The 26,494-nt window shown below is 31.7% G+C and overlaps 4 protein-coding genes and 1 long non-coding RNA gene across 7 annotated transcripts; 4 read left to right on the plus strand and 1 right to left on the minus strand.

The window, feature by feature from the left end:
- Nucleotides 1-3,642: 3,642 nt before the first annotated feature.
- Nucleotides 3,643-6,185, plus strand: LOC121117271 (uncharacterized). Of its 2 annotated transcripts, none has more exons than XM_040711649.2 (7): nt 3,643-4,177; nt 4,234-4,589; nt 4,653-4,905; nt 4,972-5,353; nt 5,408-5,748; nt 5,823-5,919; nt 5,979-6,185. In XM_040711649.2, the coding sequence occupies exons 1-7, from the start codon at nt 3,779-3,781 to the stop codon at nt 6,095-6,097; spliced, it is 1,947 nt and encodes a 648-aa protein (XP_040567583.1). In that variant the 5' UTR covers nt 3,643-3,778; the 3' UTR covers nt 6,098-6,185. The 2 variants fall into 2 exon arrangements, with proteins under 2 accessions (XP_040567583.1, XP_040567582.1); XM_040711648.2 differs by having other exon boundaries at nt 3,658-4,177; nt 4,231-4,589.
- A 699-nt stretch (nt 6,186-6,884) lies between these two features.
- LOC121117273 (uncharacterized) lies at nt 6,885-7,876 on the plus strand. The gene is made up of 2 exons (XR_011779958.1): nt 6,885-7,402; nt 7,497-7,876. It is a non-coding gene; the product is annotated as an uncharacterized lncRNA (long non-coding RNA).
- A 17-nt stretch (nt 7,877-7,893) lies between these two features.
- Nucleotides 7,894-19,479, plus strand: LOC121119120 (cilia- and flagella-associated protein 43). Of its 2 annotated transcripts, XM_071888195.1 has the most exons (24): nt 7,894-8,207; nt 8,381-8,507; nt 9,746-9,888; nt 9,945-10,138; nt 10,185-10,374; nt 10,439-10,564; nt 10,619-11,078; nt 11,458-11,741; nt 11,824-12,028; nt 12,086-12,438; nt 12,502-12,631; nt 12,704-12,934; nt 14,109-14,372; nt 14,443-14,651; nt 16,545-16,632; nt 16,961-17,112; nt 17,172-17,276; nt 17,344-17,403; nt 17,454-17,695; nt 17,756-17,950; nt 18,006-18,126; nt 18,182-18,778; nt 18,830-19,140; nt 19,206-19,479. In XM_071888195.1, exons 1-24 carry the CDS (start codon nt 8,016-8,018, stop codon nt 19,321-19,323), a joined length of 5,097 nt encoding a protein of 1,698 aa, XP_071744296.1. In that variant the 5' UTR covers nt 7,894-8,015; the 3' UTR covers nt 19,324-19,479. The 2 variants fall into 2 exon arrangements, with proteins under 2 accessions (XP_071744296.1, XP_071744297.1); XM_071888196.1 differs by lacking the exon at nt 7,894-8,207 and having other exon boundaries at nt 8,371-8,507; nt 10,196-10,374.
- Nucleotides 19,480-19,561: 82 nt separating this feature from the next.
- LOC121117403 (patched domain-containing protein 3) lies at nt 19,562-23,168 on the plus strand. The gene is made up of 8 exons (XM_071888197.1): nt 19,562-19,951; nt 20,012-20,362; nt 20,430-21,341; nt 21,417-21,753; nt 21,811-21,973; nt 22,043-22,515; nt 22,573-22,824; nt 22,890-23,168. Exons 1-8 carry the CDS (start codon nt 19,687-19,689, stop codon nt 23,041-23,043), a joined length of 2,907 nt encoding a protein of 968 aa, XP_071744298.1. The 5' UTR covers nt 19,562-19,686; the 3' UTR covers nt 23,044-23,168.
- On the minus strand, nt 23,059-25,784 carry LOC121117404 (uncharacterized). The gene is made up of 5 exons (XM_040711822.2): nt 25,182-25,784; nt 24,594-24,832; nt 24,305-24,517; nt 24,094-24,240; nt 23,059-24,033 (listed from the first exon to the last, which is right to left on the minus strand). The coding sequence occupies exons 1-5, from the start codon at nt 25,270-25,272 to the stop codon at nt 23,305-23,307; spliced, it is 1,419 nt and encodes a 472-aa protein (XP_040567756.1). The 5' UTR covers nt 25,273-25,784; the 3' UTR covers nt 23,059-23,304.
- Nucleotides 25,785-26,494: the final 710 nt, after the last annotated feature.

Consider the following 26,494-nt stretch of genomic DNA (forward strand, 5'->3'; position numbering starts at 1 on the left):
CTATGGACACTTCCCTATTGTCTGTATCGTTGTTCGTGAATTTCGTTGAGCATGCTTTCAAACTATTATAAATATTCCATCAAAAATCAATCTAAATACTCACCGAAAAACGATACCGACAATTGGAAAGGCTCTACAAGTCAGTGAGGCATAATTCTACTTTGGGACATTACTCCACCAAAAACTAACTTAATATCATATGTAAATTAGCAACCGTTCTTTACAAAAAGAGTTCTAAACCATATATTACATTGTAGTGTTCTACATGATTTTTTATTTTTTTTTTCATTAAATATTACTTCGATTTCGTCAATATGCTAAATTAAATTGCTTAAGCAGGTCTTTAAATATAAATATGAAGTCAGGCATTTTGTTTTATTATAAACAATATTTTTCAGACGATTGCACAGCAGCTCTTATTCATTCAATGTTTTTTATGTTTAAATGCAAAATTTATCCTCTATAAGTAGGTCTTATAGTCTTTTTTCCACCCTGTGGACTTCAGAGATAATGGAGCGTTTTCATTTGGCGTCAGCATTGTTGATGTATAGTATTTTGGGGACCTAAATAACCAACCTGTATAACAATGAAATCCCTTTATTCATTAATAATAAGGAAAATAAGTGCGCTATTCATTGGATGTCAAAATGCGAAGTTAACAAATAAAATGAATTGAACCTTATTGTCTCTATTGCCGAGTTTTATCATTTATATATGAGCCTAAAATGTATTTAAAAAAACAGTTAATACAACGTTATAAAATCTTATTTCTATGTTGTAGATAAAAATTAACTACTAAAATGGAAAGAATAAGATATTTTCCTTCAAATAGTCTACTTATGTTGTCCCTAATCAGTCAAAAAATAATAATCATTTTACAAGTTTTGACATTTCACATGTATTTTCTGTACATTTACTTTGATAATAATCAAATTATAATTAATATCACTGTTTATCATTGGCATCAAGTAGTATTCAATGCAAGTGCTTAGTCTTCTTTTTATAAAGGCATTTCAAGGAGTTTGAAAATATTTTTTAGAAATTTCTCAATTTTATGTTATCAAATAGATACACAAGTATGAGCCTTGAAGATGGTGTCGCTTTCAATTATGATGCAATTTATGATTTCGGTGAAAACGTTATGTACCATTTGTTGAAAGATTGCATCTCTAACGTCACGTGCATACTTTTTATATGATGAAGACATTTCAGCACTAAACCTTTCAATACAGCCAACTATATATCTAAGATTGGGCTATCGACAAAAGCCTAGCCTACATACTGTTGCATATATATGTAAAACTGATGTTGATCCTAAGTATTCTCTTTTAATGTACACTATTTTATTATTAAAATACAGTTCTGCTTTAACCCTTTGTCAGAGTTTTACCTTCTTTCCTCCCGTACCCTTATTGTTCCTTCCTCTCTTAAGTTCCTCATGGTGCTTCCCGTTCTCCTATCCCCCTCGTCACTTCGGCGACAAGTATACGATATTAATGATATCTATTTACCCAGGTATTGTCATACACTACACATACAATGAGGAAAAGCCATATGATGATGTAGATGTATCGTTTTAACTCTCTGATCATAGATTGGAATGAGGGGTTTTATTCAAGGTATATATATAAAGTTTGTCGATAAGAGATTTGTTTACTGGCTATTTTGAAGACATCACAGAGGAGACAATTAAGAAGGAAATTCTATTAAACTTAAAAATTCGATAAAATATTGTATTTTAATTTCTCATCAGGCAATACTATAAGGTGTTAATTTTTGCCCTCAGACAATTACGGTACTACAACTATTTAAAAAAAAGTTTTTTTAAAGAAAAATAGGTCGAAACATAAATTTTCAAAACAATATACAAAAATAGTGGACATCTTGTGGATTTGAACAGGTTGTCACGGCACAGATACCCTAGTGTCTCCAGAAGAAGACATAATTCTTAGAATAATATGAGTTAACACTTAACAATGGTGAGCAACACTAAACTTGGCACAGTTGTGACGTCATAAAAAATTATCAACCAATTGTTTAAGAGACGGTGTTGCAAGTTTCCTATCGACATACCTTATATATATGGTCATCTTGAGTTTTATCATTTATGAATCATGACCTAAGGCATGGGTAGGGACAGGGTAGGAGTCAGTATATCCAAGAAAATTCCTCCGAATCTGAATTGAAGATGGACATAAAATGTAGAAGTACCATTGGTGATTGCGGCATTGACGTTGGCGGGAACAGGAGAATTTGCTGACGTCATGAGTGTAGCGGAGTAGGTGGATGAAGCTAAAAAGTACGTCGAGCCATTACTATATACTTGTATATCTTATACTATCTGGAGGAGCACAAGCTCCAATCACGCAACCTATTGTAGTGAATAATATCATTTTTGAGGATAAATTCGACTTGATGAACTCATGGGTTTGTACAAAATTAAGTAGTAAGTTTGATCTAAATAGTATGAAATATTATATCCTGCATTGTTCTTAGAATAATATTTTAATAAATTCATAACGAAGCTTATTGGACAGAAACGGATAGAAAACTTCATACAGATTGTATCAATTACTCATATCCTCAATTCATGAGTTTATAAGGATAAAAATAATCTAATTTTAAATAATTACACTTATTTAAGCCAGGAGTTAGTAAAATCGCATGTATTTACACACTGAGTTGAGTGCATTTGGAATTAGAGTTATTTTTATTCAAATAATATGAAATATTACCCCATTAATATTACATAAATAATGCAATTAATTCATTGGGATGAACAAAATTCTTATATTTGGTGCTGAAATCAAACCTATTTGAAACATTTGTCAAACTGTATCAATTTTCAATAACTCCATTCATGAGCTTAAAGGGATCAAAATAATGTTATTTTTAGTAACTACTAACTAAGTACATCTAATTCCCAGGAAACAATAGTTTTACTCACGGATTGGGCTTAGAATTTAGAGAATATGTATATTTATTTTTGATTTGGAGCTGCAAATTTTAAAATAGCTATAGATTCGTAGCCAGGATTTCTAAATATTATAAATATAGCCTCAAGAAACTATTCGAAACATTCTCTATGAATTATATTTAAATTCTCAGTCCCTAAAATATTCTATAAACATAATCAATTTAATTAAAACAACGATCTAAATTAAATTATTGCTAATTTATGGTTTGGAATAATATTTTATAATCTTGTCTCTGAATCAAACCATTGGAATTATGCAACACCAAATTCATTTGACTCATTGAGAAAATAGACTCTACTCTACCGAATTTATGAATTAAGTATCCAAGGATCGATTGGAGAATAATATTTCATATTAATGAATTATTTGAATGAAATTAACTACAGAATGATCCTGTACAAACACAAACTGAAGTTTATACTTTATATTTGTTTACAGTTGTATACAATAAGTCAATCCATAATTTTTTGCTCCTAAACATTTTTTGGGATTTCAACTATTATCCCAAAATGGAAGAGCTGCTTAAAATACCACGTGATGTTGATATAAGATTACAAGTACGACTAATATTATAGCCCTATAATTGTACAAAGTTCATATGAGTTAGTGAACTAAGTGGACTTTCTGATCGAACAGGTTGCGTGATTGGAGCTTGTGTTTCTCCGGATAGTATTAGAGCTCATTGGTGGAGCTAGGGAATGGGTTGTTTGTTTGCGACTAAGGGGAGACTCAGCAAAGGAGAGCTGCTGTAAGAGTGCATAAGTCCGCCATTTTATTTCAGTTGGTATCTTCTTTGCTCTATGACGATGGGGAATGGGAAGGAGGATGAGAGTGACCAGATAATAAGTAGAGTAGCACAGCAAACTCAGTTCGGGAAATGTCTCATCTGTCATGGAGACATCGAGGAGTGTCGGAACCTGACAAGGGACGTGATGCCGTCCTCTGGGAATCCAATCTACTCCGCCCTGGGTATGATATTGACGGAGGTGGGCGTTCTGTCCATTCGGTCTGACATGGTGGTGTGTCTTCCTTGCTTTCGAGATCTGGACTGGATTGAGGTCAAAGAAGAGGAACTCCGTGTTCGGAAGGCCAAGATCAATGAGCGTTTTCAGCAGAGCGCCGTCCTCCGCGGAGGGGAATCCATATTCATCACGGAAGAAGAGGGAGAGCGCGTGCTTCGAGAAACTCCTGGAGCTCTGGTAAGTCCAGCATGGACTCCATAAACATCATTTCCCATTTCTCTTTGTCTCAGCAGGAATCTGTTCTGGAAGGACCCATCATTCGAGAAATCAAATCAGAGATCTTCGATGCGGATATGTCCGAGGACGAAGTTCCTGGGTCTGTTCTCGTGGATGAAGAAGGGGATGAGGAGTACGTTCCTCCCACGATCACTGTGGTCAAAACCTCCGCTGCCGCCATCGCTGCTAAGAAAAAAGTTCCATCCAAAAGTAGAATCACTTTGACGAGTGGGGACGGACAAATTATTAAGACTACTAAAATACTCAACGGTTTTGGTCAACAGCCTCTAAGTTCTCCGGAAAAGTTGGCGAATAATCCCAAAACGGATGACTTATCTTGTCAACTGTGCAACATCACTTTTGATCAGAAAAAGTAGGAATAGCACCATGTTCCACAATGACTTGTCATCTTATTATATCATTTTTTATTGACTAGGCAGAAAATCGATCACATGAGGAAGGCCCATCGCCCTCCATCTTATCCATGTGTTAGATGTGAGGTTGACTTTACTGTCAAGAAAGAATTGGATGATCATTTAGAATATACCGATTGTGGATTACAATTTAAATGTTTCCTATGCTCATATATCTGTCGAAAAACAGAAGAACTTATAATACATCAGAGAGAATCTCACTCACCGCAACAAATTGAGGAGGGTCCTTCCATAAATGATCAATTTATTCAGCACGTAAGTCAAGATTTAATTTAATGTAGTTTTTTGTGATATCATAAATAATGGAACGTTTAATTACAGGATCCATCTGAATATAAATGTGATCAATGTAATAGAACTTTTGGATCCAAACAAGCTAGAGGAATCCACAAAAATCGTTGTCATAGCAACGAAAAGCCCTATCCTTGTACTCTATGTCCTAAAACCTTTTCAAGAAAGATGGGTTTAATTGATCATCAAAGGATACACACAGGAGAACGTCCTTTCCAATGTGAAATGTGTGGCGCCACTTTTAAACAAAAATCGAATTTAGCTTCACATGTTGATGGAACGCATTTAAATGTTAAACGGCACAGATGTAAAATATGTGGAGCTATGTTTAAGAGAAGAAGACTTCTTGACTATCATACTAAAGCAAAACATACGGGTGAAAAGCCACACAAGTGTGATCATTGCGACGCAAGTGAGTACCTTCAACTTGAAGCATAAGTTATCTATCATGAGCGTTTCTTTTTAGGTTTTGTCTATCCAGATCATTTTAAGGCTCATCTGAGAATTCATAGTGGAGATAAACCCTATGGATGTGAAATTTGCCATAGACGATTTGCTAGTCGGGATAATCGCAATACCCACAGGTTTACGCATTCTACCAAGAAGCAGTATGAATGTTCTGTTTGTGGTTTAGGATTTATGCGTAAACCACATCTTCTTACTCATATGAAGTCTGCTGGGCATATGCTAGATGATGGCAATGCAGAAATTATCATCAATACTCCTAAATTACCTGCACATCTGATTCCAAATCAAATTGATACTGAATCTACTACTAGCATTGTTAATCCTGGTCAGATTGTTGGTGTGAGTATTGAATCATTGTAAACGATGAAAGTCATATTGAGTTTTAATTTTTTTTTTTTTTTTTTTTGTACAAGGTGGTGGAGCAGGGCACTGATGATATTGCTGTTGTCGAAGAAGACAGTGTTGGAGCGGAGTCTGTATATTATATGATGGACGTTTTAGATGGAAATGGTAATTGATTACTATCAATTTTATGAAGAATAGATACTTAAGTCTGATTTTTAATTTAGAATCTAAAGTTCAAAGTGCCATCATAAGTATTTCGAACGCTGGAGATCCACTTGTATCTTCGATGGCTTCTTCTAACGAGGCTGTAGCAACGGCTGTTAAATCTGTAGATCAGCAATGAATACATAGAAATCTATAACACAAAACCAAATATTTTTTATATATTATATCTATAAATTTAAGATGAAAAATAAATGTTCTTTAGTTGACATCATGTTATTTGTAATTTATGGTAAATTTTATTTATTCCCGAGTGCTAAATATTTTTTGATGGATTTTGTTTCATTGCGAGTACTGGAATAGAAATCAAGTTTATGTTAATTATGATGATTAACTTGGGTTTTTTTTAGGTAGATGCGTCTCAGTGTAAACTTGTGTAGAATGAGGAGTATATTTCTTGGCGACCAATAGTTTTTGTGTCATTACTTTTAGTAATACCCATTATTATTACATAATTACTAGGTTGAGCTAAGCTTCAATAGTTAATATACCTATAAGTTTAATAGATTCCTTGCCTATATTGTGATTGATTGATAGTTAAGTTGATAATGCCACATGATACTGTGGTTTTATTTTACGATATATTTTATGTATTTATAGAAACGTTCACGATAAGGTTGCATCATTAAATTTACGATTGAAAGGAAAACTAAGATTAAGATAGGAAGGCAGGTATGATTCCGCCTAAAATTTGAATATTATGCTTATGAAGTAACTCATTTATATTAAATGATAATTCTATTTGTAATCGATTTATAAAGGCAGGCATCCTCACAACAAGTTACTTGATAAATCCCTTCGACTACATGTTAATGAATTTTGTACAACTATTTATAAATACATAAACTAAAATTGTTTCGTAATCTCTTAGTTAATTGTAGCTGACCTGAGTTAATGTGGTCTATTGACTCTTGTCACTAGTGAGTGTGGGAAATTTTGAAGAGAAAAAACATATATGTTCTAATCAGTAGTGCAGTGCTATGCCTAGCTGTAATATCAAATATATGTGATAGAATTGCGAGAGTTCCTTCTATCCTGCTTCAAATTAAAAAGAAGAAAGAAAAGTGAAGGGAACAGGAAGACAGCGACGATACCTTCCTCTTCCTTTGACATACAAAATGTATCACTTCTCTCCATGATTGTTTCGATAATGCACATTAACCAACTCAAAATTGAGAATGGAAAAGGTCAATACTTTATCATCGATTAAAAGAAAGAACCCTACAACGGTGCCTGAAGAGGATGATGACCCTTTACTTTGTTGTGCTCCTCAAGATGATGTTGGTGAACATCAAGTGGATCTTTGTCCGAGATCATGGTGGTGTTGCTGTTGTGAGGGAGAAAATAGAAGTTTTGGAAGCATTTTGTGGCGTATAATATTCATTTTTTGTTGGGTTCCACTTTGCTACCCTTGCTATTTGTCAAGGTAAATAATATACTTTATGAATGAAACGGTGTCCCGTGCTCTGAGGCGATTGTTTACTTTCCATTTATTATCATTGTAATTTATAATATTACAGGACACTTCGTCGAAGATCACATAAAAGAGATATTCCTCATCCTAAACTCAATTTACCTCCTACGCCCACTATATCATCACCTCCTCATCCTTCACTTATGAATGACCTCCCACTGGAAAAACCTTCCATCGACCCCACGCATTTACCTTGAAATTGACCTATTATTTTATAACTCATCATGTTAACGAAACTCTAAAATTCAGACGATTAGTATGAATTATACACTTAAATATAATATATTGTATTGTCAATATTACGCATGCCTGTATCTGTGATAATTATTATTCCATATAAAAATATTATATTATAGACTTCATGACTTAAAAATTATATTTATTGAAATAATTTCCATAATATATTGCATAAATATGATAAATTCATGTATGGTTTAGCTTTTTATTTACACTAATTTAAGACTACATGTTATTTGTACATAACATATTTATTTGATCAATAAATAGATTGTTTAGTCAATTAACAGAGTAAGCTTTTGAGAGTTGTTCCGAATGAAAATTAATAATGAAAACATCAAGTATTATCCAGGATAATAAAGTCAACAATCGACAACAATGGTCACAATATGGGTATACAAAGGATCATGTGGGTGTTGTGGCCGATGATGTACTTTGTATTCATGATGGAAGTAGAATCAAATTCACATTTCTTAATTCTGGAAAACATCGTTATCTCTCTTCCAAGTCAATTCATCAGGTTTAATTTTTATATTACTTCACTTGAATTAACTCAATTTCATTACAAGTGTATTAATATGTACATGTGAATGATATAACTTCACTATTTTTAAAATTATGACTAATTGTAAGCTGATTCGTAAAATATGAGGTATGTAGTTATTAATTAATTTGTGTGTACGCTCTTTTTAGTTAAAAGGAATTGGAGCCATCACAATACGAGATGATGTATCAATTCTTGCTTGGAGTGATGGTAACTTAGCCCCTAATTTGCATGTTTATCAGTACAATTCTCCCGATTCACAAATAGAGCTTCCAAGTGAGTTTTCGACTATCATACAGGTCGGCAAAATTTGTCATATTGAAAATATTTTAGGTTTTATATAAAATTCAATTAATTAATTTGTTTACTCAAATAAAATCAGATTTTTAATTCTCGATATTTTTACACTTTTTTATTGGTTAATCCATTTTTTGATTAGTAAAACATCAAAAATCAACAAAATCTTTTTTCTTTCAAATTTAATTATGACTACATAAATAGGATTATATTTAATGCACGATACAATCAGAGAGAAGCAACGTAACGGTCAAAAATTATATTTTTAGGATTTTATTTGGTATTAAATAATACCTTAATTTTTATATATCTAAATGTATTCAACTGTAAGGTATTAAATATATTTTAATAATTTCTCAAGTATTATGTTTTTAAGGGGCTAGTTTAGTAATCAAATATAGGATTTTTTTTCTCCGCAAAAACAACACAAAGTTATGTGGTGAAATTTAAAAAATTAGATGTGTGTGAATAATATTGAGTGACGTACAACGAAAAATCTATAGCTGTGTTTCTCAAATTTTTTATATTGCTTAACATCTGAGTAAATATAACGATCTCCAAGAATCACCATGATTTAAAATATGAATTTTAAATATAATATTATTATAATCACTGGTACTCTGATATAATAACAGTTACGAGTTATTTTTGCACAAAAATGTAATTAATATTGCTGCTGAACCGAACTATATTGTTTAAAAATACTCAAAATTTAAATTAAAAATGGTAGAAAAAACTCTGCAGCAAAATTTAGGTTCATCCCATCAGCTGAAACCCACTTTTATTGTAGTTATTTGAACTAATTGTAATAAGTAATTAATGTGTTATAGGCAAAAAAATATACCCCTATTTAATTATGCTTCAATGTTAATATCAACTGATTTTAACTTTTATTTTACTCAATATTCACATAGAAATATGCTACTTTTATTATTATTATACTTTAAAAACGTGATTTATTTAAAGGTCCGAAAAATCAAACCTATATCGGTTGAAAGTTTTAGTGGTCATTACGTGTTCTACTGCTTAAACAACGATAATAATTGTGAGTTTCAGGCCTGCGGGCAAAAATGTTGAAGCACAGTGAAATCAGAGCATCAATTACTACTAGAGTTGGATATAAAACCTAATTATTATTTTTTTGTTGACTTGTCTAATACATTATTCATCACTCTTGTAACAAAACTTGACTTACTCTTACAAATTTATACGATTAGGTGTTTCAGAGCTTCCTTTTAGCCTTTTATGTTTAAATCATGATAGTTATTTAGGAGGAATAACTGGGATCCCAGAATTAAAAGTGTACTTATGGAATTGGAAGAAAAAAATACTTCTTCATAGTATATCCGTAAATCTAACCGTAATTTCTATTTTTTTATGTTGAGTCAAATAAAAATTTCAAAATGCTATTCATAGGAACCTGTCAATATGTCTTTTAGTCTCAATACTGGAATGGGGCCAACAAAATTTTTATGCATTAAGGACAAGGAACTTGGATTAGAAGTGATTAAGCTAAACCACTGTGGAAGAGACATGAAATTAAAACAATTCAAGATTAAAAATATTGAAAACATGCCAGATGTAAAGATACCCATTTCCTACACATGGAGGTATGCAATTTCTGAACCCTTAACACTATGCAATTTCATAGTTTAGATTTCCAACAGATGTATTTGTTCTGACAAAGGAGTCCAAGATATTCAAAATTAACCTTGATAAGAATTTGATAATCGAAATACAAGTTGAAAAAACGTTACAAGATATTTTAGGAAATGTTTCGAGTTCATACCATCACATCAAAGTTCATTTCGAATCCTTTATATTTATCCTACCAGACTCTATCGTTGTATGATTTCATCATTCTTTAAATAGTTATATAAGACTACATAAGATTTTTGTTCAACTTTCAGATGGCTAAATTAGATGTAGCACCTCCGAGATTAGTTCATAAAATGACATTCAAAAATCCAAACTTAAATATGATGAATTGTTTCGAAGACTTTGCAGCTTTTAACTTCACTGGATGGACAAAGGAGGTACTTCTTTACAGTAGAAATTTATATAAAAAATACATATCCAATAAAAACCAGGGTCATATTGTTCGAATTCAGACAACAGAATATACTGCTAAAGTACTAAAGAAACAAATAGATACCAAAGATGTGATACAACGATTGTATCACATTGGCGAAAACATTTTTTTAACCTTAAGTATTCAAGGTACAGGGACAATTAAGGTCTTCAAGTCTCAAGAAGAAGTATTTAATTGCGTCTTGAATTATCCTGTTGCATCTCTCTTTAAACGACTGAATAATTCGAAAGAATTCTTTGTTGGAACACAAGATGGGAGATGGATTTCTTTACAGGTGCGTGAAGACGGAGAAAGTGGTTTCGCTATAGGAGCTGTTTATGAGATGAACCTGAATGATGGACCCTTAAATATTTGTGACCAGGATAATCAATGTGTTTTTGTTGGGGAGCGAGGTTCACAAACTTTTTTTTTGGTTGACTCAAACAAAAGGAGCATCATTGATAATATTAAGATAAAAGGTAAACTCTGATCTTTTATGATTACACAAACAAAATGACATTTAAGTACCTAAATATTCTTATTTTCGATTATAATGCATGCCAAATTGCCCTTCCAAAAAAAGTAACTCTCAAAACATGGACTGATGGTTTTTTCAGTTTTAATCAACTGTTTAATCACTCCAACACATTTTAAATCTTGGTATTTCTAGAACTTATAGCTCTTTTAATCAATGTGTACCATCGTATAGTATCTCAAGAAATTAAAAATATATTTACATAGTTAGAATAAAGTGAGCTTCTTCATCAAGTTTCGTTTTCAACTCAATCATATATTTTATCATTCACCGGAACACTAAAATATCTATTCAATACATCGAATTAATTTATTATATCCTAGGTAATACAATGGAAGTCTCAATATGGAATATCCTGGAATCAAATGGGGTTGTCCTTTTAGGGTCGATAAACGAGCAAACAATCCATAAAGACACATTTGAAGAATTTTCCTTTTTCAATTTGATTACTATTGTAAAGTTGAAAAAAGATAATAAATTAGTGATAATTCAAACCTTAGATTTGCAATCATATCATTCAGGCTTGATATTATCGCACAATCTTGAAAGTTTTTTCAGTTTTCATTACGGACACAAATCCTTGAATGAATATTTGCTGACAAGCGAGGTAATTTTGTCACTGTATATATATTTATATATGTAGGTATTAATTAGATGTGGATACAATGTGTGATTTTTTAAATTTTCAGATACAATGTAAAAATAAAATAGTCACGGGTCAACAACTATTCATCAATGCTATCAAAAGATTAAATAATGATTTCATACTAACAGCCTCTGTTGACGGTACTTTAGGAGTGGTCAAACATATTTGTCCTCAACAGCAGCCTAAAATTATCCCTTTATTTCATTTTGATACTGGGGGAGTACTACATGTTGATGTGGATGAATTAGGTATTACTATGATAATTATATGAATCTACCGCTTTAATAATCTCCATTTTGACTTAGGAAATGTTTTATGTCTTAATAAAAGAGGCTCTATTCAGATATTTCAAGCTCCTGAATTAGCATTAAAAAAGAAAAAACAAAACAAAACAAAATATAGTACTGAAAACGTTGATTTCATAGAAATTGAATCCGTAAAAAGTAGTAAAAGCTGGATTTCTCTAAAAATTGAAAATGAAAAATTGACTCAAAAAACAATCTACGATAAAGAGATACTTTATATTCAAACAGAGTTTGAAGATATAAAAACAGAATTGAATAAACTTTGGAAAGAAAACAAGGACCTTCCAGAAAAGGATCAGATTGAACCTCAGGCGTTTGAATTAAATACAGATGAGTTAAACCGAAGAATACAAGTAAGTTACTTTTTAAGGCACTTTTGATAACGAATTATTAAAGAATACTTGATGCATTAAAAGGAAGAAGTTACAAAAGATGAACTAGAATGCAAAAAATTAAATACTGAATTATCTGATAAAAGAAGTGAAGCTATAAAAATCAAAGAATTAGTATGGGACTCAATGCTAGTGAAAGGAAGGTCACTAAGAGGTGAATATGAATGAATATATATATATATATAGTAATTGTATACATGTACACAATTCATTCTGATATACCTAGGTATCGATACTACCATTATTGTCGATAATTATCCATTATTTCCCATCACATGCGAAGAAGAAAATGAGTTCATACGTGTTGTGTCTCAAAGGAAAATAGAAATTGAACTAGAAGTCTTAACTCAAGATCTACAGTATCGATGGCAATACAAAAAGGATGCTACTAATAAATCTCCTCATCATTTTCCACATCCTGTTCAACAGCCAATATTGAATTTAGATTTAGAATCTCGTAAGATATTAATGTTATTTATTAAGCCTTATGTTTTAATTAATTGAGTGTATATTTTAGGATATTTTATAAGGCATGTAAGCGTTCGGGTTTTTTGACGTTCCATTCAATTTATTTATTTTAGCGTTCCACTCAGCGTTCAATTTAAAAAGTAAAAAAATAAATTGGAGTTACTAGCTACATGTATGACTGAATTGCTAGATTGACTCTCTAGTCAAAGTTTTCTTAAATAAAATTATACAGCTCATAGTAAGCTTTTATTTTGACAATATCATAGTTTGGAACGATTTTGGAACTATCCAAACAAATCAATGTTCACTAGAGTTTTATCAAGTGAACTAATAAATTAGTTTTGATTTATTTGGTTTAAATGGGGTTTTAGGAATTATGCTTCTAGTTGTCAGATTGATTGATAATATAGCATAACTTAATTTCAAATGTTACAATTTATACGCATTTGGTCCTAGCCAAACACCAGCAAATAATTTTTTTAACACCAATTAAATGCATTCATTCCAGTTTAACGTTAAACTATTTCGCTGCTAGTTTTTAAAGTCAACATAATTATATTTAACAACAATTTAAATATACATGTTATAACGGAATTACATCTATATAAACCCCTTTAATGTCAACGGTCTCTATTATCTCATGTTTGAGAATTTGAAACAATGAACTAAATAATATAAGAGGCTACTGCTATGTGATGATTTTTTAATTCAATTATTATGAAGGACACATTTCAACTTATATAAAAAATTATATATTTTCATATAAGAGAAAATAATGACTATACAATTTTGTGAATTGATCAAATACATTACAAAACATAAAAATAGGAGTTGGATTCTAGGAAACTATTAATTTTAGAGATAATTTTAAAGAAGTTTTGAAGGTATTCTTGAAAGACACTGTATTTAGTCATTGAATGGAAGCACTGATCGTGCAAGTTATTTCCACTTTTAGAGTAAATGCAGTAAGAATTGGTGGAACGGAACACTAAAATCCCATTTTTAGAGTTCAGTGTTAAACGTTAAAAAAATAGGGTTCCCTTCATTGAACATGCTTTCCGCTGAAGACCGGTAAATTTTGCGGTCAGTTCACAAGCCTGTATTTTATCAATCAATATATTATTATTATGTGTACCTACTTATTTGATTCTCTGATATTATAGAAAACGATAAATACCATGATGAAACTTCAGATAAGAGTAATAGATCCGGTATTTCAACCCTACGGGTTCAGTCAGAAAAATCTATTGACGAGCTGGAAAATAACTATGAAATTGATATTGATAATGTAGACGTTACAACTCTAAATGAATTTGAAGAAATGGGATTTGGAGAAATTGCCAAGAAAGAAATCCGAAATAAAAAATTTGAAAATATTATCAACCTCAAAAAAAACTCTATTAAAGGTCATGAGATTTTAAGGGATGGTATTACTATACACTTATATACATATATGAATGTATATCTAAGTTATCAAAACTTTTTCATTATTGGTAGCTCTCAAAGATGAAACATCTCCAAAAGAATGTAATGAAGACTCTGACAATTGTGTGATAGATGGAGAAAAATCTTTAGAGGAGGAACAAAAATTTCGCTTTTTTGGAAGTTCCAGTTATAAACTTCTAAATCTAAATAGCAATTATTTGATACATCAATTTCATATAACGTCCAGACGACAAGCTTTTCAACAACTCATACTTTTAAAAGTAATACTCTAAATATAGATAGATACAGCTGCACATATCAGGGGAGACCGGAAACAGTTGTAACACTCAAATACTCAGTGCGGTTTTACTTAGACTACAAATTTAAACAACATATCTAAATATGTGGTGATGTAAATAGTGTGTATTTTTTAGCTGGCCAATCTTTTTGGAATTGGTAATCTGATGAATGAGTTTTCTTTTCCTTAGCTACATTCATTATTATTTAATACCGGAACTTCCTTTTCTACTATTTTCAATTATATTCAATACCTGATTGAACATTCGTGTGTGCACGTAAAAGAGGGAGAGTAACCTCGAGGATTTGTTGTGGAGTTATAATTCAGGGGTTTCGTAGGGGAAGAGGCTGGAGGGCTGTAGCCCCCCAAAAAAAAAATAGTTAGTCCTTGTTGGAATCTGAGTAAAATGAGGATCGACAACGGAGTAATTCTTGCCAATGTTTTGTTTGTTTTTTCCTCTCCTGCTCCCTTGTCATAGGTGATTGTAGCTGATCTAATGAAATGACATGATAGCTAAGCTGCTCTCCTTCAAAAGATTATTCAAATTGTTTGGGTTATCATGTTGATTTTTGGTTTTTTTTAACATGCTCAATATACACACTATTTTCCTTTATATATAAAATAGGTTGGAGCAAAAGTAATTGCGTATTTCCTGTCTTTTTTTAACTAAGTATATCTTGTTCATTATTGGTCACATATGATAAGGTGTTGTAAAGGTGTGAGTGTATAGGTACTACAAACGCATTTTGGACAGTATTACGCTTAGCAAGTTCAATTGTGAATTATCGTACTCCGAGTATGGAGGTCTCAAAGGGTGAAATTCGCCATATTTTACATATTTTCTACCTGAAAGAGGAGAATGCGTCGAAAGCGACTAAGAAAAATTTGCAATGTATCCGGGACCGATACTCTTTTGGTTCGTTTTGCACAACAGTGGTTTCGAGCGATTTTGTTCTGTTGTAGTAGAGGTGAATGACACGCCAGGCACTGGCAGCCCTGTAGTCGAAAATTTTGATAAAATTATAGAAAATATCAAGATAAAACGTCATGTTAGCAGTCGTTGCATCGTCCAGGAGCTGAACACCGATCATAAAACCGTTTTGAACCATTTGCAAATGGATGGATACAAAAAGAATCTCGAATAGGAGAGGAATCGTGTTTTATAGAGAACGCCAAGCTGCACACATCTTTGTTGATGCAACAGGAGCTCAGATGGGAAGTTCTTATGCATTCCCCCTACATACGCATTGTAGTGGAGTCCAAGTGACTACTACCTGTTCCGGTGTATGGACCATTCGCATGGGGGTACAAATTTGACCTCAATAGAAACCTCTGAAAAATTGGTTATCTGAGTTTTTTTTAACCAATAGCGACAAGGGTTTCTACGAAAAGAGCATTATGAAGTTGGAGTCTCGTTGGCAACAAGTTATCAAACAGAACGGGGAACAATGGCTTAAATCGGATGAGTGTAAGACTCCTTATATAAAGATTGATATAAAAAGAAAATAAAGAATTGTTTTTTTCCCAACCTAATATATGTCTTTCGTTCTTTGAATCTATTTAAAAGTCAATAATTCAAATAATATCAGTCACAAGAAAAACTGACTGTATTATTACAAAATCAAGGATCCTCGAAAAAACTACTTATATCTCTCAAAAAAAGCTTTTATCCAATAATTGGATTAAAGTTGTCAAAAGTTATAAATATTTTCACTATAATCTGCATTATATTACAAAATTATGATGCAAATTTAAATTTGTAGGTATAATGATCCTCGAGAAAAAAAGGATTATTACAATAGTCCAGTGTTGCAACTGCCCCCGCTCTCTCCTTACCGTTATAAAAAAAATTTTAAATTTTTTTTTTAATAAATAGGATCTCATTCGTCAACTAAAAACGAAATTTAATGAAACATTTGATGAACTTTTTGAATTCAAGGGCATCGTATTAGAACAAATTCTAGGTATACCTATTCGTTAAGTGGTGTGTCCGTACTTATTTAGGACGGAAGGCTGCAGTCTCGTCCATTTCAGTCTCTTTCTGTTGCAATTCAGTCCTGCATATCAGTCCTGAAAACTTTTAAGGTTCGGTCCTTGATGACGTCGTTCAATTTTATGTCTTCTTTGTTTAATCAGTTCTAGTACTGACAGTCCTAAGGATCGAGAGTTTTAAGGACCAGTCATAAGACTGGACTGAACTGGATCGAATAAATACGAACCGACACAACACTACCTACTCCATATCATAAAAATATTATTAAAAATAACCATTTTAATGAGATAAATCTACAGGTAATAGAGAGCGATTATTTGCTGTACTAAAAGAATTGGGTCGTCCAGAAGAATTTAAAAAAACGAAAGAAACAAAATTTTATTGGTATCCTGATGAAAAACCCGAACAGATTTTGCCAAATTTTACAAGCCCCCATACCTTACATCAAGAAGTATGTAAAATATTTTAAAGAAAATATCAAAAGCACAATACAATTAAATTATTCTACAGGAATTGAAGAATGAATCGACTGACCTCAAAAATACCAGTGAAAAACTAGGACAAGATAATTGGGATTTTGAAGTAGAGAGAGATATTGTTCCTCCAGAATTCATTGTAAGGAATTAGAAAATATATTATCAAATTCCTAATTTTACCTCAAATTATGACTGATCATTTATAGGGCAATAAGCCGGAGAAACTTTTCAGCCAAGCTGAATATAGTTTAATGAAACAATATCAGGTAATATATATGCATATAAATTAGAGTTTGATAAGAATATCGTACTTTAGACTGCAGCTGAAGAGCAGAAGAACAGAAAAACTATTCGCAGACGAGAGTTGGAAGTTGAAGAAGTCCATTTAACTAAAAAAATAGAAGACTCTATTCAAATATTCAATAAGAAATTAAAAGAACTTTACCTTTTGAAATTAGAATTTCATAAGTGTATTCTTACTGAGGAGCTGAAAATGATCAACCTGAGCTTTCATATGGACTTGTATGATAGTTGGTTCATGAAAAGAGACAAAGTTTTGTAAGATTTTTTGAGCATCTTTCTTTCTTTATAAATACAATAATATATTTTATTCTCTAGGCAAGATCTAAGAGTTACTTTAAAAGTAAAGGATGAAGCTATTGAAGAACTTGTTCAAAGTAAGATAATTTTGGCAGAATTGAAGGAAGAATATGAGGGACTTAAATCTCAAGATAGAATATTGGAAAAAGGATTCAAAAAAGAATTTCCTGGTCTTAATTTCAACCAACTTGAAGCCCTAATGAAAGCATATAGGTTTTATTCAAATTATTACTCGTTAGTAAAAAAATAATTAAATAATGTATTACAGAAAGCGACCCAAAGGCGTAACAGGGATTTCGAAATCATTAAAAGCATTTGGAAGAAAGACTGGGGATCAAGAAAATGCAAAAGAGTTGAAGGCAAAGTCTATTTCTTCTGCATTAGAACGAGTAGGAAAATAAAGTTTATGAGTATACAAATTTCATTTCTAACATCTATTTGTAGATGAGCAATATGTTTAGGGGAACTGTTATAAAAAAGACTACCAATACGAAAACATCTGGTGCATTAGCCCTTAGTTTAGATGAACTAGATCGCCTTTCAAATTGTCCAGATTCAGTGGATCAAGAATCATGGAAAATACTTTGTTTACTTCGTCGTAAACGAATTAATTTAGAGAGTCAAATTTTATACATTGAAACACTAATCTATGAAACCGAAGCTGTTGTTCAAAATAGAGAAGAGGCTGCAAAAGTGAATGAGGCCATAGCTGAAGATGCTATCAATACGGTTGAGGAATGGAGAAGACAACGTGACTATGAATTAATTAATAGTCCCATTTTGATTGATCTGCCTCTTGGACAAATCAAGGCAAATATAGATCCTTTGGAGCCCATAAATCCAAATGTTATTCTTATATCAGAAGACCTAATAGATAAGCTAAAATTTGAGTTAAAAGACTTATATGAGCTGCAATCATCAGCAACCATTGAGTCCGATACATTGAACAATAGCATCAAACAACTAAAATGGGAAAAAGAAAAATTAGCTCTTCAAATTAAACGTCTGGAAATGACTCGTAGACAAATACGAAACACTAAAGTAAGTTTTAAAAATATAATTATGATATAATTGAGTTCCAAATGAATTTAGCTAACGAAAGCCGAACGAAAAAAGTTACAAGCTATACAATCCCCAAACATGGAAAATGATCATCTTCGACGAACCCCTTCAGAAGAAAGTCTGAAAATGGAAGAAATCGCAAAAGCTAAATCAAGATACTATGAATCAAAAATTGAAATGCTAGACAGAGAGTTGAAAAAATCCGCACGAAATAAAGAAAAAGGGGCAAACACGGATGAATTCCTTGCTCAAAGATTCCTTGATATTAAACAAATATATAACTCACTTATAAGCAATGAAACTGATGAAAAATTGTTTAAGAAACTTGGGTTCGAAAATCAGTATGATATTTTTCCTACTAACTATAATGCCATATATTATTGGGGTCTTTTTACTTTTATTTTAGGGAAGCCCTTCGATTACAAAGAAAGAAATTAACGGACCTAATTAAAAAACAAAACGTACAGTTGTCTCATATGAACAAAGAGTTTTTTACTTTTAATTCATGGCCTGAAGCTAAGTAGCTAATTATTCCTCAGTTTACATTTAATATAAACGGAACTTCAATATTCTCGATTCTCGATAGATATAATTAATATAATAATAATTTTGATACTTTTAACATACAATATGTAATGGATATTTAAAAAAATATTTTTATATCTTTGACTTCATTTGTGTTATATTTTGTAAACTTTACTTTCTCGTAGTACGTAAATGATATTGATAAGTTGATAACGTTATAGCGAAGTACTTTAACAAGATTATAATCTCAATTATTTATGTCACACGCAACATCCCATCTAACCAAATAAACAAGTGTATACAAGGTTAATGTATTTCTATTCACCTTGAGTGTATGTAAGTTTTGCGGGAGGTTACAAATCATGGTAATATACGGGATCGCATGTTGGCGTTTGGATGCCTATGTTCGAAAATGTATGGGAAGTCTGGGTCGTTTTATTGGTAAGCATCCCTCACATTTCATTACAGTGCCTTTTCTTCTGGGGCTTCTTTTCGCATCTGGACTTCAACAGATTGTTTATCAATCGGATCCCAAGTATCTGTTCTTTCCATCTTATTCCAGAACAATCAACGATAAGGAAATTGTTGAAAAATTATTTCCTACAAATTATTCAAATTACGAAATTGGTATTTGATTAAGTTGTTTTATCATAAATTTATGTTAATATTTTTGAAACTTTTTTATAGGAAAGGAGCTTAGCAACGAATATGAGGCACATTTGATATTTGTTCCTAAAAATGGATCATCTTTATTGAATATAGAGTATTGGAAGAGCATAGCTGAACTTGACAAAATAATTTACGAGAAACTAAGAATTGTTCAAGATAAAAACGTCACATTTAAAGATATTTGTGTCAAGTTTGAGGGTCAGTGTGTAAGAAATACTTTTTTGTCGTTGAGACGGTTTATGAAGGAAATCAATTCAGGATTATTAGAGTTGACCTACCCCATGACGCAGGATCCGACAACTTATGAAATCTACAAACTCCCAATTTTTGCGGGAGGCATTACTGTGGATGAGAATAACACAAATATTGGTTGGTACAACTTTTAGTTGTAATAATATTTCTAAAATTATAAACGGTTTAAATGTTTGCTCCTTAGTCCGCAAGATACAGGCCTTAAGACTATCGTACATCTTAGATCCGAGTCAATCAAAATATGCTAATTTGTGGCTATCTGCACTTCTTGAATTTCTGGATAATATTAGCACTCCTCATCTTAATGTGTATAAAATGACCACCAAAAGTATAGAAGTCGAGTTTGCTTCCAATGTTGACTCAGCTATTGATTTTCTACCCTTAAGTGTTGCTCTATTAATTTCATACAATATATGGAACGCCTTAAATTGGAATAATCCTATTCTTGGAAAGCCATATGTATCCCTTGTTGGAAGTTTAAATATTGTCGTTGCCATTGGGGCTGCCTGGGGGTTTCTTATGTACATCGGTGTAGAGTGGATATCAATTAACTTAGCATCTGTTTTCATTCTCCTTGGAGTAGGTTTAGATGATATTTATGTTATTTTATTTTCTTGGAGACGGACATCGGAATTACTAAGTGTACCCGAAAGACTTAGTCTCTGCTATGAGGAAGCTGCGGTTTCAATTACTATTACTTCTTTAACAAACATTGTCAGTTTTGTCATGGGTTCAGCTTTTCCCGTATTTCCGTCTGTTTGGATATTTTGTCTTTATTCTGGAATTGGAATATTTTTTATCTATATTTGGACATTAACTTTCTTTGGTGGCGTTTTGGCTATATCAGGATACACTGAAGAAACTGAAAGATTGAAAAAGAAGCAGGACATTGATATTGTTGATTCAGAAATTGGATTTGACTTTTTAAATCACTTTTATGAATCCACACTTCCAAATATTCTGAATAAGGTTTATGCAAAAGTGATTGTCATTGCTTTGTATTTAACATATTTGACATCTTTCATTTTAATTATCTTAAATAACACAAAAGAAGGGCTAGATCGATCCAAATTATCTCGATATGACTCTTTCTTATGTAAGTACTAATGTATGCTATTATAATACGTGATGGGTTATTAATTTAAAAAATATATATTTTTCTCTAAATAAGCCTCTTATTACAAAGCTGAAGACAATTACTTCCGTCAAAACCCTTATCGTTTTCAAGTCGTTTTCACAGAAGCCTTGGATTACTCCAATTCAAGTGTACGACAACAAATATCAAACTTTATTAATAAGATACAAAACTCCAAATATGTATCACAAAATGAACAATTCAAAGAAAACTGGCTTCAAGTTTTTGATCAAATAGTTGAAAAAAAACAAACGATTTTTACAGGTTGGACGCTTGAAAATTCTGAACATAGATTCATAACCAAACTATCCGAGACTCTTCATCGTCATCATTTACCCGAAATAGAAGAAAATATTGTTTTCAATCATAATAAGTATTTACTTATCTTTTTAACACCTAAAAATAAACTCTATATTGTATATTTCTTTAGAACAAAAATTTTGGCATCTAGGATATTCCTTCAATCGGAAAAGGTTCGCAATTCTCATGAAGAAAAACTCATGATGCAAGATTTGTATGAAATCTTGGATTCTGCTCCTTTTGAAACAATCATATTTAACCCATTATTTCCCTTTTTCGATCAATTTCTTCAAGTAAAAAATGCACATAATGAAGTCTTCGACTGATATCACTTATTAAATTTTCCTTCAAAAAATTATTAGGTCCTTCCATCTACAATTTACTCCGTGTCCATTACGGCTATAGTTGTAATTTTGATAACATTTATTTTGATCCCTAATATTGTTTTTACACTCTGGGTTACAATTGCGCTTGTATCAATTGAGATTGGAGTTTTAGGATTCATGGTTATTTTCGAAATCAATTTGGATATAATATCTATGATTTGCCTCATCATGTGTGTAGGGTTTTCTATCGACTACTCTGCTCACGTGTCCTACCACTTTGTATCCATGAACATTCGAAATAATTCAATTAGACTAAAGTCAACTCTAGCAGCCTATGGGCCACCTATAGTACAAAGTGCAGTTTCGACAATGTTGGGTGTTACTGGTTTGTTTTTTCTACCAAGTTATATCATTAGATCCTTCAGTCTACTCCTTGTGATTGTTATATTATTGGGAGTGATTCATGGAACTGTTCTCTTACCTGTTTTACTCTCATTAACATTTTGCAAGTATGATAAATGAGTATTTTTCAATAGCTTTTGCTCATTTTATTAATATTTTATAAGTTCAAATACTGACGACATTCAAAGTATTCAAAGCTCACCTCAATTGGAAAATCAGAAAAACCTTAGCTCAGCAATTCCTCTCATAATTCCTTCAAATTTAGTTGACCCCTGCCTTGAAAACGAAATCCCAAAGCTCAATAAAAAGCGCAGAAGACGAAGTGACTCATTTCAAAGGTCTGGGAAAGCAAGAGCATCTGTTATCCCTCAAGAGCTTATACACAAAAGTAATATGGAAATTGAATTTCAACATAAGTATGACTTTTATTTTCTTATTAATTATTAAAACCTTAGCATTGACAAAAATATTTATCATTCAGTAAAGACCTGGGAGTCTCAAATATTCTTTTGGTTCCTAATGAAGCAGAAGTATCTTCTGATGAAGATATATCCATTGAAGAAAATATATACTTAAAATCTGATCCAGTGCAATCTCTGGACTTCAATGATGATGAACCAGAAATGATTATTTAAAAAATATGGACAAAATTCCTTTTTTGTATGGATTATATATATTTTTTTTAAATCTTGACATACATGCATATGTACATTCATTTAATCAATTAATATGAATAACGAAATATATTAATTTATTCAAAGTGTTTTTTATAAAAAATATTAGAGAATATAAAAATAAAATACTATTACTTATGTCGTTGTGGTTATCCATAGGATTTTCAAGTGCTTTATGATTCAATATAAATAGTCAAATAAATACTAATGACAGGGAAATGGTTAATTTTTAAACATTTCCCTTGCTTTTTCATAGCCCTGTACTGAGTCAGGTTTATCCGAAGCATCCCAGTATGGGGCATATTGAAAACCATTTTTGACAGAAGAATACCATACCATAATACCCAAAAGGTCTTGATCCAAAGAAGCTTGTGCTAGCTTAACAATATTACTGCTTGAAGTCGATCCCTTTGCACCTAATAAAATACTTGATTTTGGTACATTCACTTTAATTGGAAATCCTTCCCATTGCGATGTTCCGTTTGCATAGTTATTTACATAGCTTAAAGCTTGTGTTCCTTCATATACCATTAGGCCAATTGAGTCAGCGATACCCTTACTTGTTCCTTTTTCATCCCAGGAGCCATTAATTACATCAATTTCTGCTCTCACTTGAGGATATCCATACGTTGGTTGGCTGATTATAATACCAGGAGATAATTCCTTCAGTTTTTTTACGAAATGGATCATATTTGGTCCAGCTTCTGCGTGATTACCAGCTCCTTCCTCTAAATCTAAATCAATTCCATCGCAGCCATATTTATCAGGCCATTCTGCCACTTTAACAGCCATGGATTCGGCCTTTTCTTTCGTTGTTAACCAATCCCAAGGGTTAGGATTAATTGAGTAACTGTAACCACCTATTGCAAAAATAATTATGGCATCGGATGGAACGGATCCTGGACTTGATGAACCTCGGGTGGATGCCAATTTTTGGAAAGCTGGGGGAACCTGAAAAAATATGATAACATTATACAAAGTAATTTCTTTAGTAAATAAAGTCAAACATACATCCATTGTTTCAGGGTGAATAAAGGTAAAAAATAAAACGTTTGCAGCTTTTTGCTGCCATTCAAAAAGCTCTGGTGTCCAAGAGTCGGAGTCATTTTCAAATCCTTCTTCATCATTATCTGCCAAAAGTACATAAATGCCGATAATCTAGAAAAATATCACATCATAGGAATTTTATTCAGTTCTATATTAAAGTAAAAGAATGCGAAACCTTTTTGGGCCATTGTGGACGGTCGACAACATTTGCTTGAATATTTAGACTATAGGTTGTTTCAAAAGAAGAAATACAATTGAGAGTTGGTCCATCATTTACAGAAAGTGATTTTAATCTGGGGGCTTCTTCATTCGGATTTGACTTTCCATGAATGGAAAATTCGCGTATCATACCTACTTCTGTTTCAGCATTCCAATTGGCTGGTGAAATCTAAGTACGATAAAATTATTTTAATTAGATATATAATTTATGAAAATCATTTGAAAACTGAATCAAAGATACTTACATGAAACTTTGCTCCAGAATCAGATGAAGAAAAAGAATCGTAGCTGTGTAAACTTATGGCACTTTTATCCAATTCAAATGATGCTTTCCATGTTGATACAAAAGGATCAACAGAATCATGTACTAATATTTTACCCGAAAAGCCTCCGTTCCATACTTTCCACTCTGTTACAAAGGCGCTGCATTCCCCATGATTAATTCGATTTTTAGATATTCGAGGAGCTGTCCTTGGTTTGTTTCCTAACAATGAGAAATAATCATTACTGCCCAAAAAAAATTGTAGCTTATTATGTGTACATTAAATCAGTCAACCTTGAAATAAAACCTGTTGTAGGTCACCCGATAACAATAGTAATTAATATTTAACAACTATCAATTTAAGGCAAAATATTGAAACTAACTGATAATTATTTTTAGCACATATTTAAAACATAAGATAATAATTAGAATTGAAAAATACAACATTTGGAGTTTTTTAATCTTTGTGATTCATATTTTGCTCAAACAAGTTACCTTTTATGTATACGTATAAAAATATGATCTTATTTTCAAATAAAATAAATCGTAATCAGTGAATTGTAATATTTACCTTGAATATACGGATTTCCAGGGTAATAGAGCCCTTTACAAATAACCAACACTTGAGCAATAAGAAAGGTCCTTATTAGAAGCACCCTCATAGTTTGTTGTGATGAGAATAAAGATGAAATTGAACTAACTTATGGTCACCAGTAAATGAAGATATTTATATGAAATCCAAGAAAACTAACTCTCAATGACTTAACCACTTATTTATCTTTTTTTTTTTTTTTTTTTTTGTTATCAAAAAGTTGACATTCGTTTTTTTACTTACTTTAACTACTCACAATATAAATGGAAAAAACCGGGCCTGCATTGACTCTATCAACATAACATCCTTCAATGACACTAATGCCTTTAAGTTCCGTCATTTTCATTTTTCCCATCTTATCATTTTTATTTGGATATTGCCTTTTAAAAAAATCGTTGTGAGATCCTAATTACTTATCAGCACAAATTGATACGAATCATTATTAAGTAAGAATTAATATACTAAAAGGAATAATTTGCCATCAATTTGCTCAAATTAAGTAAGTATCTATGGATTTTCTACTCATTATTTAGATCAACATAAGTATCAAATATGTATATAGCTTGCAATTTTATTAAAGTTGCAACTTGTATAGAATAGATTGTTCAATCTCAAAAAGAAGAACAAAAAAAAAGGCACAAAATCAGTTTGTAGTTAGCCAATTCTTCACAACTATGGAGTTATTATTCAATCATTGTTGGGGATTTCTTACTCTAACAAAGGCTAATTCAAATTCAACCAATAAATGTTCAGAACACGGACAAAGGGAAATTAAGAAAACTTAACAACTGACAACAAAATACATTGATAATTTTTGGGGCCATGCCCCCCACCAAATGATGAATACTAGAAACAACCCTGATGATTACAAAGTTAGGAAGAAATGACTAATTACTACCAAACGATTTCCGGCATTTTCTTATTTCTTTTTGGATAAAAGCCTGCGAGACATAATTAAGGTAACAAGGGGATTTATATTCAGAGACTATAGTACATAGTTAAGGTTAATAGTATTAATACGGGACAAGGAGGGTAGATCCTTATTCGAATATATTCAAACTATGACTAAATATGGGATATGTGTATAGAATAAACTGAGTATAGCAATTAAAAAAGGAAAACCGGTAGATCCGTATGCTCTTTCTTCCTTTTTGTTCACTATTTAATAAGTATTGGTGTGTTAACATCTCCTCTAAAAAAAGAATTCTTGCCTATCGTTCGTGTAAATTGATTTAAAAATGAATAATAAAATAAATATATAGTAACTTAAATATAATTTTTTATATTTTTCC

This window comes from Lepeophtheirus salmonis, chromosome 5, assembly GCF_016086655.4.
Source record: "Lepeophtheirus salmonis chromosome 5, UVic_Lsal_1.4, whole genome shotgun sequence".
Taxonomy (NCBI): Eukaryota; Metazoa; Arthropoda; class Copepoda; order Siphonostomatoida; family Caligidae; genus Lepeophtheirus; species Lepeophtheirus salmonis.